Source organism: Somniosus microcephalus, chromosome 5 (assembly GCF_052327205.1).
Source record: "Somniosus microcephalus isolate GS21.2 chromosome 5, FLI_Smic_1.0, whole genome shotgun sequence".
NCBI classification, from domain to species: domain Eukaryota; kingdom Metazoa; phylum Chordata; class Chondrichthyes; order Squaliformes; family Somniosidae; genus Somniosus; species Somniosus microcephalus.
The window spans coordinates 23,849,073-23,861,788 of record NC_140991.1 but is presented as its reverse complement, the minus strand read 5'-3'; the positions used below and the strand labels follow the sequence as shown (position 1 = coordinate 23,861,788).

Here is a 12,716-nt window from a genome sequence, read left to right as displayed (position 1 = left end):
TGTCTTGGTACATGGGCTGATGTCTTGGTACATGGGCTGATGTCTTGGTACATGGGTTGCTGTCATTCCGTTGGCTGCTGTTCGAATGACCTCCAGAGGGAAAAAAGTTCCACCCTTGGTGTGTGTGAGGTGCTTTAGGAATACCACATACCAATTTTTTTAAAGTAATTATCAGTAAACGTAGATTGCTCAAATTCAGCAGATGGCATGCAATTCAGCCTTGTTAAACTCAAAAGTTAGACAGAAAGTAACAGATGCATGGGAACGATTACAAGGCAGCAATCTCAACAGGTTCAGCAAGGACATTAACTATAAAAGTGACTCTAATCATCTTCCAAAGCCTAAGATGAGAGTACATTTCATTCCATTTGTCTTTTTTTTGTAAGTATATTTATTCCAGAATTGAAGGGACAAATTGGGCTGTTTTTTGTAAGAACATAAGAAATAGGAACAGGATAGGCCACATGGCCCCTCGAGCCTGCTCCGCCATTCAATAGGATCATGGCTGATCATGGACCTCAACTCCACTTTCCTGCCCGATCTCCATATCCCTTGATTCCCCTAGAGTCCAAAAATCTATCGATCTCAGTCTTGAATATACTCAAAGACTCAGCATCCACAGCCCTCTGGGGCAGAGAATTCCAAAGATTCACAACCCTCTGAGTGAAGAAATTCCTCCTCATCTCGGTCTTAAATGGCCGACCCCTTATCCTGAGACTATGCCCCCTAGTTCTAGACACTCCAGCCTTGGGGAAACAATCTCTCCATTTCCCTCCATTCTCTTTTTTTGGGCATTGTGGAGATCTGCCAGTTATTTTGTAAGCAGCAATAAATGTTGTTCTATTGCTGTCAAGTGCAACGTGTTTGTACTTAAGAATTTGCGGGAAAAGGGAAAAGACCATTAGGACAGTGCATTTCAACCTTTCCTGTGTGGGGACTCCTGCAAATAGTGACAGACTCCCGTAGCTCCCTGAACCCCACCCACCTTGTGCCTTAAAGCTTCACTGCAGAAAAGGTATTGGAATTTTCAACAGCAAGACTTCCGGTAACACTTGTCGTGCTGCCTTTTTAGCGGCTAGCAGCTCCTTCCCAGTGGACGCCTTTCGTGCTTGGCAGTCCCTACCCTGCACATCATTAGCACGTGCCTGGTTTAGGATACGATGTGACTGAACCGGTATTGAGAGCTCTAAGTAATGCAGCTCAAAAGAAGACCATTGGCAACCTGATGCGCTCTATTGATCTGTTGTGATGCACGGTGCAGTCACACCTACAAAATTGTAACAGAGCTCCTCCCAGTTTCCTTCTGGGAGTGGGCTGTGCAGCTTGGGCTTCTTATGTTCATTAATAAATAGACATTCTTATTATGAACACAGCTAGCTTTTGCTAGACACTTTTATTGAGCACATGTGGACTAGGTACCGTATCTGTAGAGGCTTCCATCTTGACTGCTGCCTTGTGGGTAGCCTAGTGCCTCATGGGTAATGTAGTCTTAATATCCATACAGCTGGGTAGTGTAGTCTTATACATACAGCTATATACAGCTCTACGGCTCCACCTAGTGTCCACTATAGAATGACATGTTATTGATCATTACAGGGCTGATGAGTGGCAGGTAACATTCGCACCACACAAGTGCCAGGCAATGATCATCTCCAACAAGCGAGAGTCTAACCACCTCCCCTTGACATTCAACAGCATTACCATCGCTGTTGTATCCGTGTGTTAATGGAGACACGGAATGCAGGAGTTGGTTTAACAGGTGTTTACTGGACAAAGTCTGGAGGTGAACTAAAAGATACAAGACACTATACAGGCTTATATAGCCCGAGTGGCCACTACCGGCATTACAGTACACAGGGGCTCTTAAAGGCACATACACCACAATTCCTCCCCTTTTAGACAACCAGTACATAACATTTTAAGTAATTGTTATTAACATGTGTACAAGAACAATAATCTACACATTTGCTGCAGTTAATCAATTATAAGTCAGTCTCTCTGGAGGCTTCCTGACTCGGTCCGGATAACGCCTCGGTGGTGTAGTAGTTTTTGGTGGTGTAGTAGGTTCTTTTGGCCAGTGTCGGGTTCATCTGGTTCCAGTATCACCGGATCGGAGGTAGATACTATGGGTATCTCTGCTTCATCATTAGGCGTATAGAGTGGTGGTGTAGGTTGTCCCTTTTCGGATGACTCTATGATCTGGTCAGCATGGCGCCTTATTATGCTTTCTCCAATGTCCACGGTATACATCAGCGGTCCTAGTCGTGTGCAAATAGTTCCAGGCTGCCATTTCTCGGTACGGTAGTCCCGGGCCCAAACTTGTTGACCTGTCTGGAAGGTTCTAGTTGGCCTTTCATTCATGCCTTGAAATTGCCGGTTCTCTACGTCCCTTCTGATGTTTGGCTTGATCAAATCCAGCCGGCATCTTAGTCTTCTATTGAAAAACATCATGGCGGGAGTTTGGTTTGTAACCACATGTGTTGCATTCCTGTAGGCAAACAAGAAGTTATCTACCTTATGCTGTAGATTAATGTCTTCATTATCCATAGCCTTTATGGCCTTCTTGAAGGTCTGGACAAACCTTTCAGCCAATCCATTGGTGGCGGGATGGTATGGGGCGGACGTGTAGTGCTTAACCCCATTGTTTTTTTTAAGAACTTCCTGAATTCTTCGGACACAAATTGCGGTCCATTATCAGAACAGATCTGTTCAGGCAGCCCATTCCTGGCAAATATGGTCCTTAATACTGTGATGGTTTTTTCCGTAGTGGTGGAGGACATCTTTATTACCTCCGGCCACTTGGAGTGTGCATCAACCGCGATTAAGAATATTGAGTCCATAAATGGACCAGCAAAGTCGATGTGCACCCTTTGCCATGGAGATGAGGGCCACTCCCATGGATGTAGAGGGGCTTGTGGTGGGGCATTTTGGACCTTCTGGCATCCTGTACAGCTCTTGGTCATCTCTTTGATTTCTCTATCGATTCCCGGCCACCACACAAACGCTCTGGCTAAGTTCTTCATTTTTACCCCTCCCAGATGACCCTCGTGAAGCTCCTTTAGCACTTACATAGAAACTAGGAGCAGGAGTAGGCCATTCGGCCCTTCGAGCCTGCTCCGCCATTCAATGAGATCATGGCTGATCATCCAAACCTAGCACCCGGTCCCTACACCGACAGCCATCCCACCCAAGCCCTATCCCCGTAACCCCACATATTTAAACCCCACATATTTAATCCCCCCTAACACTAAGGGCCAATTTTTATCATGGCCAATCAACCTAACCCGCACATCTTTGGACTGTGGGAGGAAACCGGAGCACCCGGAGGAAACCCACGCAAACACGGGGAGAATGTGCAAACTCCACACAGACAGTCACCCGAGGCCGGATTTGAACCTGGTTCCCTGGCGCTGTGAGGCAACAGTGCTAACCACTATGCCACCGTGCTGCCCCTTTATCCTGGAGTTTGGGTGGAATCACCACTCTGGATCCACACATCAAGGTTCCTCGGCACACTGACAGCTGTTCTCTTCTTTGCGAGAATGCTGGCAACAGTGGTTCGCCATGTGCTGGCCATCCCTTCACCGTTAAATCGTAGACTCGTGAGAGAGTCGGGTCATTTCTCGTTTCCTTTTCAATGGTAGAATTTGTTATTGGTAGACATTCCACGATGGTTGAGTGGAACATTTCCACTGGGTCCACTGTAGGTGCTTCTTCTACCGTTGGCAACGGTAGACGCGATAACCCGTCAGCATTTCCATGCTGTTTTGATCCTTTGTATTCTATGTCATATTGGTGTGCCCCTAGGAAAAGGGAACACCTCTGTAGCCTTTGCGCTGTCATAATGGGAACGCCCTTTTTAGGGTTGAATATGGAGACGAGGGGTTGATGGTCAGTCAACAAGGTAAATTTTTGTCCGTGTAGGTAATGGTTGAATTTCTTCACTCCCCATACCAGGCTGAGTGCTTCCCTGTTGATCTGGGCATAGTTACGCTCAGCTGAGTTCAATGAGCGTGACGCAAAAGCTATCGGCCGCTCCGAGCCATCAGGGAATCTATGCGATAATACCGTTCCTACGCCGTAAGGGGATGCATCGCACGCCAGTCTGATTGGCAGTGATGGGTTGTAATGAGCCAAAACTTCCTTGGACGTGATCAAGCCTTTACATTTATGGAAGGCACGTTTACAGTCTTCGCTCCATTTCCAAATTACTCCCGTTTGTAGCAGTTCGTTAAGAGGGTGCAGAACAGTTGACAAGTTCGGTAAAAATTTATGATAGTAATTTATCAATTCCAGGAACGACCTTAATTGTGAGACATTTTCAGGTGCTGGGGCTTTTATGACCGCTTCAATTTTTTCAGGTGACTTATGCAATCCTTCTTCGTTAATTATGTGGCCACAATATGATATTTGTTTCTGGAAAAATTTGCACTTGGGGCGATTTGCTCGTAGGCCCCGTTCTCTCAGCCTAGTGAGCACCTGCTCCAAATTGGCAAGGTGCTCGTTGTCGTTTTCTCCTGTTACAAGGATGTCGTCTAGGTAGCATTGAGTCCCCGGAATCCCTTGCAGGATTTGCTCCATAGCTCTTTGCCAGATAGCTGGAGCTGATGCTACTCCGAAAACCAGTCGATTGTACTGGTACAGGCCTTTGTGTGTGTTTATCGTGAGATACTTTTTAGAGGCCTCCTCAACCTTCATCTGTAGATATGCCTGTGCCAAGTCAATTTTTGTGAAACGTTTCCCTCCGGATAGTGAGTCGAAAATATCTTCTGTCCTCGGAAGAGGATACTGTACTGTGTGAAGGACCGGGTTTACAGTCACCTTGAAGTCCCCACAGATGCGAATTTTTCTCTGTTCTTCAGATTTATCATTATTCAACGTTTTCTTCATGACCGGGACGATGGGTGTTGCCCACTCGCTCCAATCTATCTTGGATAACACGCCTGTCTTTTCCAAATTCTCCAGCTCTGCCTCGACTGCTGGACGAATTGCGTATGGCACCGGCCTTGCCTTAAAAAACTTGGGAATTGCCGCATCTTCCACCTTTATTGAGGCGGTGACGCCTTTCAAGGTTCCTAGTTCCTGTTGGAACACTTCTTTGGCGTTGGCCAAGATGTCTTTTAATCGTTCAGGTATGACGTCATCATCATTTTTTTTCTTACTGGTCACCGTCAGTGCCTGAATGGAGTGCCAGTCTAAACGTATCTTCCTGATCCATTCACGTCCCAACAGCGGTGGACTACCATCTTGCAGAACGTATAAATACAACTTCTGTATTTCCTTGCCGTTGTATACAACAGGCACCCTTATTTTCCCTCTGGGGTATACTTTCTGCCCCGTATATGTTTTCAAGATAATGGATGTGTCTTTCAAAGGTATATGCGGAAATAGCCGCTCGTAATCCCGTCGACTTATGACGGTCAGAGCTGATCCTGTATCTAGCTCCATTTTAACTGGGGACCCCGCTATCGTGAGGGTAACCCAAATGGTCTGGTAATCTTCTTTGGCAATTACATTATGTAATTTGAGACAGCTTAGTCTCTTGTTTCCGGAGTCGCTATCGCTCTTCTGGTCTTCGGAGCTACTGTCTGTCATCATTTGTACCTTTCTGTACTTTTTCTTATTGATTTTTTTTCTGTCAGTGGATTTTTTGTTTCCAGATCGGCATACACGTGCAATGTTTCCCATCTTTCCGCATTACCTGCATGCTTTGTCCTTGAACCAGCAGTCCCTCTGGTCACGGGTGGATCTGCCGCAGCGATAACATCTCTCGAAACCCTGTGTCATTTCATGGGTGCCGAAGTCCTGTGGCTATTGCTGTATCTCTGCAGCTCCTCTTGCTGCTGCTTCGTATGATACAGCCACACTGAAAGCCTTTTCCAGTGTTAAATCTTTCTCAGAAAGTAGTCTTTTCTGTGTTCCTTCACTTCGGAGACCGCAGACGAATTTGTCTCGAAGAGAATCTGCCAGTCCTGCTCCAAATTGGCAGTGCTTTGACAGCTTCCTTAATTCGGTGAGGTAATCAGCGTTACTTTCATTCTTGTGCTGATTCCTCCTGAAGAATTTGAATCGTTCCGCTATCAGCAGCGGTGTTGGGTTTAAGTGCTCCTGTAGGGTATCAACAATCTCCTTAAAATTCTTGTCCATCGGTTTGGCTGGAGTGATTAAGTTTCGCAACAGCCCGTATGTCTTTGCGCCCATTAGATTTAGAAGTATCGATGCCTTTTTATCATCCTCTATTTCATTCGCTGTGCAATATACCTCCACTCTTTCCACATATGTGGTCCAATCCTCTACATCACTATCGAAAGCAGTAATATTGCCAGTCTTAGGCATCCTGAAAAAAAAATGGCGCCTCCCACGCTTTCCTTTCTTCCCTGCTGAGAAAAAAAATGGCGCCTCCCGCGCTTTCCCGCCGCTGTCGCTGCTGCCAACGCTGTTCTCCGCGGTTTTTATTTATACAGATATTTTTAATAGTCGGAGACTCGTTCCCACCGGACTCTCTGGGACTTTTCCCTCCCTCTGCTTGGTCCGAACGCCGACCTGCTTTGCCGAGCTGGCCGTCTCCCGAGTGCTCCACCCTCCGTCTCTGTTTGTCTCCGCCTTTGCTGCTCGGCCCCGCTGCAGAGCCAGCCGATCGAGCCCCAGCCCGCCGCCCAGGAAGGATTATTGCAGTACCTGCCACCAGCCCGGCTAGCTGGTGAAACCACAGTTTTTTTCTTTTTTTTTTTCTTTGACCTTCGTCTGAGGAATCGATCTCCTTGAGGTGCTGCCGAATTGCAAGTAAGTCCGTTTCCAATTCGTCGCCACTGTTGTATCCGTGGGTTAATGGAGACACGGAATGCAGGAGTTGGTTTAACAGGTGTTTACTGGACAAAGTCTGGAGGTGAACTAAAAGATACAAGACACTATACAGGCTTATATAGCCCGAGTGGCCACTACCGGCATTACAGTACACAGGGGCTCTTAAAGGCACATACACCACAATCGCCAAATCCCCTACCATCAACATCCTGGGGGTCACCATTGACCAGAAACTTAACTGGACCAGCCACATAAATACTGTGGCTACAAGAGCAGGTCAGAGGCTAAGTGTTCTGCAGCGAGTGTCTCACCTCCTGACTCCCCAAAGCCTTTCCAACATCTACAAGGCACAAGTCAGGAGTGTGATGGAATACTCTCCACTTGCCTGGATGAGAGCAGCTCCAGCAACACTCAAGAAGCTCGACACCATCCAGGACAAAGCAGCCTGCTTGATTGGGAGCCCATCCACCACCTTAAACATTCACTCCCTCCACCACCGGCGTACCCTGGCTGCAGTGTGTACCATCTACAAGATGCACTGCAGCAACTCGCCAAGGCTTCTTCGGCAGCACCTCCCAAACCCGCGACCTCTTCCACCTAGAAGGACAAGGGCAGCAGGCGCATGGGAACACCACCATCTCCAAGTTCCCCTCCAAGTCACACACCATTCTGACTTAGAAGTATATCACCGTTCCTTCATCGTCGCTGGGTCAAAATCCTGGAACTCCCTCCCTAACCACTGTGGGAGTACCTTCACCACACGGACTGCAACGGTTCAAGAAGGTGGCTCACCACCACCTTCTCAAGGGCAACTAGGAATGGGCAAAAAATGCTGGCCTTGCCAGCGACGCCCACACCCCATAAGCGAATTTTAAAAAAGAATGCTGATCTGTTGGAATTATACACACAGACTGACAGAGATCCAGCTTTCTTGCTGTGGCCTGGCAAGTGGTTAGCACTGTTGCCTCACAGCGCCAGGGACCCGGGTTCAAATCCGGCCTCGGGTGACTGTCTGTGTGGAGTTTGCACATTCTCTGTGTTTGCGTGGGTTTTCTCCGGGTGCTCCGGTTTCCTCCCACAGTCCAAAGATGTGCGGGTTAGGTTGATTGGCCATGATAAAAATTGACCCTTAGTGTTAGGGGGGATTAAATACGTGGGGTTACGGGGATAGGGCTTGGGTGGGATGGCTGTCGGTGTAGGGACCGGGTGCTAGGGTTTGGATGATCAGCCATGATCTCATTGAATGGCGGAGCAGGCTCGAAGGGCCGAATGGCCTACTCCTGCTCCTATTTTCTATGTTTCTATGTAAACACCCTGGGAAGGCTTTTTTTCTCACCCCTAAAGTTCTCAACTGCAGATTGAAAGCCACACCCTTTGACCTCAGTAATCCTGCCCCTTGCTAATAGATAAGTCCTGCCTGACCGCGCTTCTGACTGAAAGAAGCAGCTCTAATTTAAATTAATTTCAATCTTGTTAGATTCAAAATGATGCAGAAGTACCCGGGAATGATTACAATCCCAGCAACTTTCTTTACTCCAGAGGGGCATCCACTTGTTCTCTGATACCAACTGCTTCAATGACGCTTGCTGCTAACTTATTCCACAACTCTGGTACTCTTTGGGCACAAAAAGTGCTCCCTGACTTGCGTTTTCTGCTCCTGATTTCCTCATTTTGAATTGTGCCTCCTGGTATTTGAACCTTTCACCACAACGCGCAAGCTGACGGAACCAGGTTTTTCCATTCCCTTCATATCTTGAAAATTCCAATTAGGTCACCTTGAAATCTTCTCTTCATAGAATCGTAGAAACTTGCAGCACAGAAGGAGGCCATTCGGCCCATCGTGTCCGTGCCAGCCGGAAAAGAGCTATCCAGCCTAATCTCACTTTCCAGCTCTTGGTCCGTAGCCTTGTAGGTTACGGCACTTCAAGAGCATATCCAAGGACTTTTTAAATGCGATATGAGGCTTTCTGGTGTTATCACATTGCTGTTTGTGGGAGCTTGCTGTGCACAAATTGGCTGCTGTGTTTCCTACATTACAACAGTGAATACACTTCGAAAAGTCCTTCATTGGCTGTAAAGCGCTTTGGGACATCCTGAGGTTGTGAAAGGCGCAAGTCTTTCTTTATTGTTAGTGTGAGGCTGTGTATTAGGAACATAGGAACAGGAGTAGGCCATCACGCCCCTCGAGCCTGTTCGGCCATTCAGTTAGATCATGGCTGATCTGTATCTGAACTCCATCCACCCGACTTGGTTCCGTAACCCTTAATATCCTTGCCTAACAAAAATATTCTGGGAACCCGTGAAAGCTGCCGCAAAGGAAACGAAGTGTGGACTAGGGGAGGGTTACCATGGAGCGCTGTTTGCTATTAGTGAAATAATCGCACTCTCTGCAGGCAGCTCTTTGAAGAGCCGCGCCCACTGACGGAAGCGTGTGATTGTGTTGCAGGAACCGCTGGCATGGCAGGCGACGTGGCTGCAACGAAAATTGTCGAGCTGTCAAAGAGGAACCGCGAGCTGACCGTAGAGAACGAGAGGCAGAAATCCAAAGTCAAGCAGCTGGGCAACAATCTACAAGAGCTCGAAAAGGAGGTGCGGTCGCCTAGAGGCACGATTAGGAGTTGGCAAAAGTTACAGCAGTCGTATTCAATCTTTCACCCTTGGGTATCAACCGCTAGGGAGAAAAGAATGTCATTTCCGCCAAAGGGCATCTCTGACCTAAATAAGGTGGCAGCTCGGTTGAGAGGTTTTTAGCCATGATAAATACAGGAAACTCTTTTTTTATCCGGCACCGACGGGACTGGCGTGTTGCCGGTTTATCAAAATTCCAGATGACGGAGGGGGTTATCTACCGAGGCTATTTTTAACAAAGAAAATTTTTTAAAAATCAAGAAATGCGCAGTATACAGTAATTGGGTACTCACCTACAGAATGTTGTGTTAAATGGATGGTGGAAGATGCTTGATTAAGTACAGTACTGCCAGTTGAGGGTAATGCAATGCAATGACTACCGGCAGCGTGGGAGACACACAGTACCCCTGTAAAATGGCAGATCAGAAGAGACTACCGGCAGCACGGGAGAGTCAGACTCCTGTTATTGAGGTGTTCCGACTCCAGACAGCGCCAAGAAGCCGAGTAGTGGCAGTTTGGAGAACTACCCCCACTGACTAACTCGGCCACCGCGGGCGACTCGGACTCGGCAACATTGAGGTGTTGTTTTCAGAGCGAGAATTTTGCCGGTTAATAGAGAATTCTGGATATTTAGGTGCCGTTTAAACGAGAGTTTCCTGTACTTTTTACCTACACAACAGCAGTCGCTGTACCTCAAGAAGTAATTAATTGTATGTGAAGTGATTTAGAGACGTTCTATATAAGTGCATGGTTAGAGCAATATCAATTCCTGAGCCAGGCAGGTCCGCAGTACTCCAGGGCAGTGTTGGTGATTAACCAGTTAGCCCTGACTCTAATGGAATCTGGAGGGGTGGGCTTGTCACCGCGGGCTAGAACCCTCCTGACTCCGCTCATATCCCGCAGGCCAAAGCCTGAAGGGCAAGGTAGCCCCGGCTAAACAAGCAGCTGGCAGGGCGGGGGGGGGGAAGTAACCAAGTGATCCACATTGGTAAGCTGCCAGGTTCGAGCTGGCTAAAGTCTCTGCAGCCCCTAAGCCTTGGATCGGCCAAGCTAAAATTAAGCTTCTCTGAACATAGGTAAGTGGAATGTGCTCTAGAGGGACTCCATATTGGGCAAACAAAAGCCCTACAGGTGGGTGTAGATTTCTCAATAGCTTGAATTTGGAGACTTTTAAAACATGGTGATGGATTTCCACTCCTGACAGGCACTCGGTCGACCATGAAAGGAAAACTTCTGCCGGAAGTACTTTCTGCAGTCGGAGTAGACTGGTGGTAAACTATTGTGTTCTATGATGATCTGATTATTCAAAGTGCACCATAAGTGTTTCAACCTGAATCAGATCGTTGAATCTCAAGTAATGTTTGGATTTTTTATTAAAGTAATGCTTCAAAAAGAGGGGGGAGTTCTGTAATATCCTGGGGTCCTGGTGCTGTGGAATCTATCCCATTTATATAGTGGAGGTGCAATACAGCACCAGATAACTGTGCCTGGAGTGGCTTCAACCTGAAAGAGGCTTGAAAGAGGCGCACTCTGAAACTTTGATTCTGCTCGCCGGCCCTTTCCTGAAGGCCACCGCTGCCCTGTACAAGCAGACTGACGGCCCATAGCCAGTATCAAAACCGTGCCAGGGTCGTGGGAGGTCAGCCTTTTCATTACTGGCCCTCGTGCTGTCACCTCGACAAGTGCCGGAGAAAACCACCATCTCGGGGTGGCGGCTGAGGGGGCCTTGTGCCATCTCAAGGCAGCCCCGCTGCTGAACTTCATGCTGCTGCTTTTGATGGTGCTGTCAGGTAAATATGTTACACGAGCGAAGGATTGAGAGCATATTGGCCTCCTGTTTCTGTCATCTCTTTGTTGTTTACTTTAGTTTGATGGCTTTATTATTCTGATGCTCTCGATGATATATGTTTGGTTTTATAGCTTCAAGCCACTCGAACAGGCAGCCTAACACTCAGCGCCAAAGAAGCATCTGGACAAGCCAACAAAGAGTTATCTCCCAGGATACAAAATGGATCGCTGGTCAGTGGGAAATAATTAAAAGAGTCCCTTTTTTCCATTCTATTCTCTTTCTCTCTTGCTCTGTCTCTCCTCTATCCAGTTGTTTCTCTCTCTTGTGCTTTCTCTGTTTCCATCTCTATCTTGTGTTTTGCTAGACAAGGCTGTAAAAGGATATGGAGCCAAGGCAGGTGGATGAAGTTAAGATACAGCTCATTCAATGATCTCGCTGAATGCGGAACAGGCGTAAGGGGCTGAGTGGCCTACTCCAGTTGCCTCTTTCTCTTGTGCCTCCCTCTCTTCAGTTGTCTGTCTGTCTGCCTCCTTTTCCTGCCTGCCTCCGTCTGTCTCTTCAGTTATCTCCTTTCTTTCTCCCTCTGTATCTCCAGTAGCCTTTTTCTCTGTTTGCATTTTCCTACTTCCTGCTCTCAAATTGTTTCTCACCCTTCCTCACTCTGTCTCTCCCCCACCACACCCCCCCAACTCTACCGCATCTTTTCCTGTCCATCACCCTCTCTTGTGCCCAGTTATCTTTCTCTGTCTGTATTTCCTTTGTCTGTCCTCAACTCTCAAGTTGTGTGTGTCTCTCCCTTTCCATCTCCAGCTGACTTTCTTTCTATCCCTGTCGTTCCGTCTGGCTTCATCGCTCCAGTTGTCTCTCTCTCTGGGTGAATTTCCTCGGTGCTACCCCCGCTCTGTCGGCGTAACTTCGGTGGAAGTTTGGCGGAAACTCCGCTTACGTTACATACGGCGGTGGAGCGGGTGAATCCCGGGGGAAATTTGCCCCCTCTGTCTTTGTCTTCCCTTTGTCTCCTCGTTTCTTCTCTTCCCAAATACATTTTCACGACTGCTTATTTTCATTCGACACTGAACAACCTTTGCCATTCACAACCAAATTTTTAGAAACTGCGATGGTAACTGCTACACACAGTTTGTGCCCTGGTACTGAGTAATAATTTTAAACACATTTTTAATTCATTGTTGACCTTTTTCGTTGGGGGTAGGTAGTCGATTTTAAAAGGTGAATTATTTTTCAGTCTTTTCTGATATTAACTGTTGAATCCTGGTCATTGTCCTCAACAGTCTGACAGCCTTGACGCGAAAGCCCTTCAGGAAAAACTTTCTGCAGCCAACCTAAAGCTGGTTGAATCCCGGAACCAAACACTGAGTGTCAAGCAAGAGTTGAAAATGGCACACAAGGTACACCATCTAACGAATAGTAGAGCTAGTAAAATTTAATTTCAACCTTTTACAAAAGAAGCCCACTGCACCGCCCCCCCCCCCCCCCC

General features: G+C 47.3%; 1 protein-coding gene across 2 annotated transcripts in view; it reads left to right on the top strand.

Moving 5' to 3' along the window:
* ccdc13 (coiled-coil domain containing 13) overlaps nucleotides 1-12,716 on the top strand; it is an 80,711-nt gene that overhangs the window by 16,902 nt on the left and 51,093 nt on the right. For both annotated transcript variants that reach the window (XM_085987440.1, XM_085987441.1), the window contains exons 3-5: nucleotides 9,251-9,393; nucleotides 11,353-11,451; nucleotides 12,511-12,627. In XM_085987440.1, coding sequence (XP_085843566.1) covers nucleotides 9,251-9,393; nucleotides 11,353-11,451; nucleotides 12,511-12,627 — 359 coding nt within the window. The remainder of the gene's footprint in view (nucleotides 1-9,250; nucleotides 9,394-11,352; nucleotides 11,452-12,510; nucleotides 12,628-12,716) is intronic.